General features: G+C 38.5%; 1 protein-coding gene across 1 annotated transcript; it reads right to left on the bottom strand.

Annotated features, from left to right (window-relative positions):
- Window positions 1-5,462: 5,462 nt before the first annotated feature.
- foxb2 (forkhead box B2) lies at window positions 5,463-7,291 on the bottom strand. The gene has a single exon (XM_067521600.1). The coding sequence runs from the start codon at window positions 6,784-6,786 to the stop codon at window positions 5,827-5,829; it is 960 nt and encodes a 319-aa protein (XP_067377701.1). The 5' UTR covers window positions 6,787-7,291; the 3' UTR covers window positions 5,463-5,826.
- Window positions 7,292-10,118: the final 2,827 nt, after the last annotated feature.

The following is a 10,118-nucleotide window of genomic DNA, read 5'->3' on the forward strand; positions in this document are numbered from 1 at the left end:
TTGAATTGATACTAAAAAGTAATAATGGCTAATAAGGTGTAATAATTTGATACAATAAATATAGATGGCAGATTGAAGGCAATATTAACTACGTCAAAGGACCTTACTTTGGGGATGGAGCAGAGACAATACATTTGAGGGGCCAGATAAAATCTGACCCAGATTAGTGAATCACTGATTTAATTATTATAGAAGAAAATGAACAAGATAGAGATGGGGACTGTATAAAAGATAAATGCATGACGAAGGAAAAGGGGAAAGAGGAGTTTGAAAGAAAAGGTTGGAAAAAAGGAAACAAAACAGGATGAAATAACAAATAAACAGACTTTGAAGAAAGGAATTTGAAGACAGAGAAAGAAGAAGAGAGACAGGGAGATGGAAAAAGTGGAATCAGAGGAAGAGAATGATGGAGAAAAGATAGAGTAGAAGAGTTATAGTAATGTGCAGTGGTGCACAGTGACCTGTCGTTAGGACTCACTCTCCTGACAGCTTCTCTCTGTCTCCAGGCCAGATGCCAATATTTAAATTCCCCTCAGATGGTCTTTTCATTGGCTAATGCTGACTCCCGTTGACATGTGCCTGATGACTGTCCGCTCGTCCCACTATTAAAGCCCACAGCAGTGAATATGGCAAAGGCGGTCATAACCAAGACGACAGCAGATGTAGCCGTATGCCAGCTGCCGGCTTGCAGTGAATCATGTACACTTTTAAAGTAAGTTATGACATGTACTGTGCTCATGTACAGTATATACTTCAGAATATAGTTTTCATACATCTGGCTTACCACTGGACTGGCAGTTACTGGAAAAGCAACCAGCAATAGCAGCCACTCCCTCATTTCCACCACTGAACCGCCCTTGAGCAAAGCATTTAGCCCCCAACTGCTCGAGTGGAGCTGCTCAATGGTCAGAAGAGAACTGGGCAACCTCCATGTGTAAATAGGTTTTAAAACAGACTGTTGAATTAATTGACTAAATAAATTAGAAAAACCTTCCTGTTTTAGAGGAACTTCGTGGTAAAATGATAGTTTGAATTTAGCATGAGACAAATTAATTTGTGAAAGTGTGAAAGTGTGTATCCAGACACAGAAAATTAACCAACATGGAGTAAAATTAAAACATGTATTAATTAATTGAGAATATAATAAAACAATAATATGACAACTCATGTAATTTAATAGTTTAATTTAATTATGTTAATTTGATTGCTTGCCATTAGAAAGATCAGATTATTGCAGTGTTAGGTGAAAGAAGTAGAAATACTTCATTTAAATATAATTAAACAAAAGAAGTCCATATATGTGGACAATCATATTTTCTACAACGCCAGTCCAATCATGAATTTAAATATGAGTACTATTCATCGTTACATCCATCCCCCTGGCTCCAAAATGACATTTTCTTTCTTTATTTTTAGATAAATCATTGTCTGTATTGCAGTTTGTGTCACTACAAGAATAAAGTTAATAAGAAAGCTAATTTACAATATTCTTCTCTTGTGGTTTTAAAATTTCCAGATAAAAAGGAAATTGTGAATCCTTTTACTAAGAAGGATTTTAACACCATGTCATACTGTAAGTTAATGTCTTTCTGTCTGGTTCAACGTCCTCATGTATGATGTCTGCACACTTTATAAAGACATCAGAAGTTATCCTGTGATCTGTGACGAATCTAGAGCAAAAAACATTTCTTGCAATTTCATTAGTTCAACAAAAGTGTAGAAAGTCTTGAGGACTTTGTGGAGCTGTCCACCTCTTTCATTACCTCCACTTCTTGCTTCAACTGTGTTCGTGTTCAATCTCTTTTTCTTTGTTCTCTTTTTTTGTACAAATTATCCAACTATTTCAGGCATTTCAACTTTAAATAAATTTTGTTTGATAGACACATTTCTCTTCTTTTTACCAAAATAATACAATGTAATGCAGGTTTATTGTCTTCATTTATTATCAAATTGCTTCATGTATATTATGAATACTCATTTAAGCTCTGACTGAACATGGGATCCATGAATGGCAATTATTGGTTTAGCTAAATTTGAACAAATTTCTCTTATCTGATATTGCCAATACATTGAATAAAAGACTAGTGTTTTGGAACAAAGAATAATATTTAAGGTCGTTAGTGTTCATGTGTGTAAATGAGTATGCATGGGCAAATGGTAGATCAGATCAATGAATTAAGCTGCTCATTATGATGGCTTGTTCTTGCTGGTCATTAAGAAAAATGCGTCTAGAATTTGCCACCCTGGCCCTTATGAAGTGTGGGTAATTACCACTAATGTATCATCATCTATTCAAGACCCCAGCATTTCATTTCTGAGGGCTGACAATAAAACACCTCTGACCTAAATGTTTTATTCATTCATCAGACTCCTGTTATTCATTTTAAACTCTGATGAAAATGATGAACTGTGTTTCCATGAATAAAGAGTTCTCCAGTTTTAATGATCTGCACACATTTATCATTGCTAACAGGTTTTCTATTGGTGCAATATTATATTTTTGGTGTTCAAATGAATTATCATCATCTCACACCAGGACCACCAAAACCTATAGTTTTCAAAATAATTGTGAGTGTCAGAAACAGAAACAGACTCTTTTTTTAAATCCAAAATAATTTTACAGGCTGCTACTCAAAGTACTAAGTTATTAGACATTGTGTGTTTTTAATAGTTCATCGTTCATTTAGTCTATTCATTTACTTTTGTATTCGTGACTAGTTTTAGGGTATGCTTAAAAGGTCTTAACTTACCAACTATAACATACTTTAAAATTAACTTCAAATAGCTGACCCTGTTGTTCAACTGTTGAATCAATAAGTTTTAAATATTTAGAGAATTGTCACCAGCTGATAACCTGGATTTAATTTTTTTTTTATACTTTCTAAAACAAATCCACATATTTTACATAAACCTTTACCAAGTTACTATTTTATTTACTATTTTATTTACAACAGACAATGCAATTGCTGTACTGCAATCCACTGAGAACACATCAACTTTTTCAGACTTGTTTTGTTATATTTTCATTCTAATGACTGTTCCTAGTTTACGTAAGCTTTGTAATATGGTGACAAACAGCTCCTTATTCAATTCTCTTGCATTGCATTCAATGACTGTTGTTATCTAAAAGTGAAGTGAAACATTTTCTGATTAAGGAAAGAAATGATCTCTCATGAACACTTCAAAGTGCTAGTGTCTCACCTCTTCAACATTTGCATTTAGTACAACAGTATTGAGTGGAAAACGCAGAATATATGATAACATTGACACTACAGAAACAAACAACCCCAAGTCGTTGCAAAGCTATAGGACATAATCAAAAACCACAAATGACTCTTGTATAACAAGATGCCAAACAGCTGCATACTGTACCTGTAGGTCTATAATACGTATGAATTTTTGGAATTGTTTATGGACTTGTATGGAAAAATCATCTAATATTTGCTGTTAAATGTTTGGACACAAATGGAATAATGTCTCCTCGAATAAAAATAGACTGCAAATATATATATTGTATTTTATTTTATTTCTTTGTATTTTATTTTATTTCTATTTTTCTTCCTATTTTCATTTTACTTACTGTATGACATTTAGAGTGGACGGCAAAGTAAGAATGTCATTGTGCAGGGAAACATGCTTTTTGTCTGTGCATATGACAATAAACACTTTGAATCTTGAATCTTTGAATCTTTGAACATATATGCATTTATATGTGCATGAACACATGTGCACATTAGAAAACCTTGTGTGATATTATGGGAGGCCTTGCACTGATGTTGTGAAGACAGAAGATCATGGAGGGTAATGATGGCAGCATTATTACTCCTCTTATTGTGTCTTAATTAGTGGCATTTAATTATACTCTAATGCAGTGAGGGCTATTAAAGACATTGAGACCTGCTGATCAGGGAGTTAAACCACAAAACACACAAACACACACATCTACAGCCACAGGCACACACTTTTCACACAGATGCTTTGCTCATGTTATAGAAATAACAGTTCCCTTTAACTAGCAAATACAGACAGCCTGTAGAGAAAGTGTATGTGTGAGGATAAAAAGAGATCACCTTTCAAAATCAAGGTGCAAGACAGAGAAAACCAAGAAAGTCAGCTGAAAAATGGGGATGATAGAAAACAGAATTTTAAAAAGGGATATTCTGCTCATTAGAAAACGGCACCCAAAACTGTTTTAATTCTTCACTCCCACGCCTCTCCTCTGCTGGTGCATCTCAATTATTTGTTCAGAGGCTGATGTGACAATAGTGTCGGCTCTGGGAGCCTTTGGGATGCTAAACAGGGGACAGGAGGTTGAATATAAGTCATTTTCAGTGGGCTGAACCTGGTGCTTTGTGTTGCTGGAGAGGACGATCTTCAAAGCTACGTTTAAACAGAGCTAACAAAAGAGCAAAACTTGATCCGATCTCCCTGTCTGCTTTTGAAGTTGTAAGGCTATATGAGTGTCAGCTGTTCACATCCATCTTATGAAGCTCATACACACCTCTTCTGGATTAAAGGTATCAGCATATATAGCTGTTATAAGTTGTCAAGATGCTCATATTTGCATGAATGTATACACATGATGGTGATTGTTGAAATAAATTCAATCTAATCTCTAAGAAAAGCTTAACTTAGTAAGGTTTATTTCACAGAGTTTGTTTTTGAAACAATAGTCTTTTTCATATGTCTTTACACCATCTTCCTGGCAATTTGTTTAGTTTTCTTTGTGCATGACCTCTGTCACTAATCATGTTGAAGGTGGTTCTTATTTTTAATGTGGGTAGAAAGACAATAAAGTTCAAATTATTGTCCGTATAAATTCAGAAACAAAAAGTCTAATGTCTGATCACAGGTTTAGCTCTGACTATTAGGACCTCTACAGTTTGAGACAAAAATGTAATGGAGGTGTTACTAAAATATGAATCTGTTGTCTCCAAAAAGTATTATAAATATAGTAAAAGATTTATAAAGAGAAATCAACATAATCAGAATCTGTGCATTTCATTTAGCAACAGGTGGCAAACATATACAGTAACCTTTGCTGTTCTCTGCGACTTTAGACACGGATATTAGATTTAATAATTTTGTTTAGTTAAAATTGCACTGGTTGAAATCAGCACAATTGTATCCTGAGTCACAACCCGCTTAAAAGTGTATGATTTTTGAATTATCAACATAATCTCATGGTCATTTATTAGATAGCTTAGATAGAATGTCAAAGTCTAACGGGATTTAACTTGTTTTTTCTTTTCAGTTGCAGTGATCAGTGATCCACCCAAAAAACATATGGAAATTTTCTAAAACATATATGTAAATAATTACAAGACCAAAGAAGACTCGGTTTTAAATTCTTTATAAATATCTTCAGATAAATATTGTTATAATACAAGCATAACATTTCCAATTAACTGCTCTAACACAAAAAGTGCAACAGGCCTAATTAAAAACTAGGAAGGCCTGTTTGTCTATAGAATAAAAGAATAAGAGCAAAATATATAAAACAGAGTTGTTGGTTTGCATTTGGAAAGAACTTAAAGAAAGCTTTCTTTGGGTTTAGCGATTTAGATTGTATTAATCAGTGCCACATTACAGTATGTGGTAAATGCCCTCACAAATTGTGCAAATAAATTATGATTTTAATCAACATGAGTCTAATGAAAACTTCATTACATATCACAACGTTAACCTTGATTTTTACAGTTCTCCTACAGATACACTTAACTTGAAATATACGATGTCTCTAATAGGCCTTTCAGTCAAATGTTAGGCAATAACAATGTCTTTCTTGTATGAGTAACTTTCAAAAATGACCCGCAATTTACCCGGTTAGGACAGCAGGAGAGGCGGGTGTAGAGGGTTGCCTTTTCCCTCTAGAAGATCGCTTTTCTCCATCACTGAGCCAGGTGAGCAGAGGTGGGCCGGGCCGGACTGCAGCCCCGTCAATCCGGGCACGGGAGCCAGGGATGGAGTGGGTTTTATTGGCACAGGAACGGCGGGCAGGGTTTGCCCGTTGGCACTGTGGTACAGGCCCTTTGCTGTCACGCTGAAGGGCGCGTACTCGGATGATGCTGGCATGGGCACGCCACCCATGGACTCCGACAGCATCCCGACGTGTGGCCACATGGAGTTGACCACGCTGCTGAGCTGTGGGGGCACGGGGTAACCCAGATGATGCATCACTGAGGTGAGGGGGAATCCGCTGGCCATCACACCTTTGTAGTCCCGTCCTATAATGTTCTCAATAGCAAATGGGTGTTTAAAGCCACCGGGCTGTGCACAAGTAATGCCCCCGTAGCCCTGGAAGGGAGGGAGTCGACCTACGGTGCTTGCCGGGCCGGCTGAGTGATCGTGATGGGCTGATGCTGTACCCAGCTTGCTGCCAGGGTGGTGGTGGTGATGGTGAAGGTAATGCATCATAGGGGAGCTCTTGCAGGCCATATGCTCGGCGCGCAGCACCTTAAAGCGCTTCCGTCTCCTTAGAAAGCTGCCGTTCTCAAACATGTCACCGCAGTCAGGGTGCAGAGCCCAGAAACTGCCTTTTCCTGGCTGGTCAGGCCGCCGGGGGATCTTAATGAAGCAGTCATTAAAAGACAGGTTGTGTCGTAGGGAATTCTGCCACCTCTGGGTGTTCTCTCGATAATACGGAAACCGGTCCATGATGAACTTATAAATGTCACTCAGAGGCAGCATCTTTTCGGCTGAATTCTGGATAGCCATCGCCGTCAGTGATATATAGGAGTACGGGGGCTTCTGGTCGCTATAAGAGTTCTTCCCAGGACGGGGCATGGCTGGTTACTTACTTACTTTGCGTTTGAATAGTTAAATAAAAGAGCAGTTATACAGTTATATTTTAAATGCTAAAGTTTACTAGGCTAACTTGGCAGTCCTCAAACTCAGTCTCCATCTGACGGGTTTGTTCCAAAGTTCTGCGCCATCAGATTAGTAGCTCGTCAGTATCCCTACAGTTTCACGTTACCTGAGCAATACAATTTAGCCTAAAGGCCCACAGCTGCCAGGTAAGATCCTCGGGAGGCTCCTGTATCCGTAGAAAGTTTCTTTTGAAGATTTTTAGTTTGTTTCTTAGCCGAATAAAGCTTTTAGCGTTGTGCGTAAAAGCCGGTCTTTGTGCGTAAAAGTTGAGAGGTCCTCTGAGTTCTCCCTGTTTTTCCGGCGGCTGGAAGATGTGAGGGGTCAATTTGCTTCGCTGTCTGTTTGTGGTGTGTGCTCCTCTCCTCTTGTGCGGATCAACTCACCGAGCACCCTTTTTGTAAGACCTTTGTAGGTCCCCAGCTCTATTATCTGTTATCCAGATACTTGAGGGACACGTCAGGGGAGAGCAGAGGGCTGTGAGAAACACACACTGAGAGAGAGAGAGAGAGTGAGAGAGAGAGAGAGAGAGAGAGAGAGAGAGAGAGAGATGTGAAAAAAAAAAACGAACTGAAATGAGGTGTGGGTGGTGCGATCGACACACACGTTGAGCTTCTAATCTCCAGTTTGCCAATCATAGAGTCCCCCCGTAAAGTACCCAGGGGCAGAAGAGAAGGGGAGCTCCTTAGTTTTACCAGTGAGCGGTTATTGAAGGGACTTTTCTTTAAAATACCTTGAGTACCCAATGGCTTCTCCATATAGCTGGCCCTGACCTTTGACCTCTCATGTTAATAAAGTTGGAACGAAATATTTAGTATTTTTCAATGTTTGTGCACTGTTGCATATACAAACTGAGGGATCAAAAACATTTTATACACTGCCTGCTTCTAAAATCAAAATGTTTTTCAAATGTGTTCAGTAATGTCTTTCGCTGTAAGACAGAGCGTGTGGATTTGTGAATTACCTAAGGAAATAAATAAGAATGGAATATAAATACAACCTCTTTGTTAAATGTGCTCGACTGCACTTTCAGACTTTGCAAACAATAAATCATGTCTTCCTTTGCGCACAATCATCAGTGCGCTTCTATTCTGCTCTCAATTACCTAAGCGCAGAAACATACACACACACACACACATACACACACAGAAAGAGAGAGACACTGTTGTTGATTAATTGCTGAGAGGGGAGTCCGGCGGCTGTCTGTCTGTTCAAACACTCTCCGGCGAATCCTACAAGGATGTAAACAAACTTTATCCCCTGTTCCAAATTCTGTTCAGAGGATAACAACAAAAGCTGCTTCTCTTCACGTTTTTTTTCTCTGACCAGGTGTCATGACTGGGTCCTTGACGGCTCCTGTCTTCCCCGGTGCCCCGGTGGGGCCCCGAATACATTACAATAATTAAGCCTTCCGTGATTTAGCCTCCTATGAGAGAAGTCCAACAATGTAATTAAGGGCAAGCTTGCTGTATTGGGTATGAATATTCAAAACTGTGTCAATTAATTAGCCAGTGAATCTCCGTTATGTCTCAGTCCTTCAAGCCCACTCAAAGGTCAATTCTGTCGACGGAAAGCATATTTTAGAGCTATCGTGTCATTGCAAAGGAAATTGCTTTTTCTTGTCTCTTCACTTTACAAAGAGTGAGCATATAGATTCACTGCAAAATAAAGAGAGTCGTTGTTGTACTTGCATTTTTTTGTTTTGTTTTCTCTATGTAATAGTTTTCCTAGAGGCTGAAAAATGAGTTCTGAAACTCCGAGGCCCTCAGAGGCCAACGCGAGTAGAAGCATCCTCTTAAACGCCCGGGAAAGATCAATATTAAATCTGTTTTCACAAAGGGGGCCGTTAAATAGACACCGTGGCTGATCTGCATAACAAAATTAATTAGGTATTCTACGGCAGTCTTCGTCTGCACCCAACTCCTGGACAAATAACTAGTTGTAAAGCACACCTTCTGGGCATACGGAACATATGCTGGAATTATCCTTAATTGACTAATTACATAAATTACTCATTAAGTTTACAGCACATCAATTATAAAAGATGTATCAATTAATTTTGCATAAATTACAAGCGGCACGCTACACGGAGAGGGCGGCGAGGGGAATGAGGGTCGCTAGGAGGGGGTCTGCTCTAAGGTGGAGCGTGTGTGTGTGTGTGTGTGTGTGTGTGTGTGTGTGCGCGCGCACGTATGTGTGGCACGTGAGTGACGGTCGTCTGTTTGTTTCCTGTCTCTAATAATTATTTGCTCAGCTTAAGGGCAAAGATATTCTTTCTCTGTCTCCCATTCACAAAGGGAAAGTGTGGGGGTAATGGCAATTATACTAATAATAATAATCTTAAAGAGCTCTCTCCAAGTCATAAGGGGCGCATCGTCGCGAAGAGAACCATTAAAATCAATTAGCGAGGCCCATTGTTTCCAATGGAAAATTACACCAGTTTAGGACTGTGCTGCACAGGCTGTAAGCCTTACTTGTGTAATGGCAAATTATTCAGAGGCAAAATACGACAGGTCTTTGAGTTTTCCCATAAAAGAGCGAGCAAGCTGCTATAATGCATCAGAGCTGCAGTGTGTCCGCCTGTTGTCTTTAAGAGTTACCTCAGGTGGCAAACTTTTAAAACTGCATGGAAAGCTTTCAGTCTTGCCTTCCCCACAAACTTCCAGAACAACAACATGAAATCTGTCACCAGAAGAAAAATAAAATCCATATTTTTAACAGTGTGCATGGACAGAATGAAAAAATATCTGACAGCACAGTGGAATCCAAATAAATGGACTGGTAAGAAGTAAATCTTGTATCGTTTTCTTTTGTTTTTGACACAGGTAAAACACTGGAATTTATGTAAGTGCACTGTGTTTGATTATTTCAAACAGCTTAATATAATTTTTACTTTTCTGCCTAATTTCATACTGGAAAAAATGGCTCATACACAGCATCTATACATGTGAATAATTTAATTAATTGTATTACATTCATTTTGTTTTCAGTGATTTGGCTTTAAGTTGGGCAGGTCGAACATCTGTGAGCACAAAAATCTGATGTTGAGATGTGAGATTCAAATGTGCAAATTGATGACTCTAAAATTCCCCGTAGGTGTGAATGTGAGTGTGAAGGGTTGTCTGTCTGTGTATGTTTATACATACGTATGGATATACATATATATGTATTTTACAAGAACATGAGCAGCAACACCAGGAGCCTGTTAAGAGCAGTCACTGAACTGAACTTGACTGAGGTGAACTGCACCT

Source organism: Channa argus, chromosome 11, assembly GCF_033026475.1.
Source record: "Channa argus isolate prfri chromosome 11, Channa argus male v1.0, whole genome shotgun sequence".
NCBI classification, from domain to species: domain Eukaryota; kingdom Metazoa; phylum Chordata; class Actinopteri; order Anabantiformes; family Channidae; genus Channa; species Channa argus.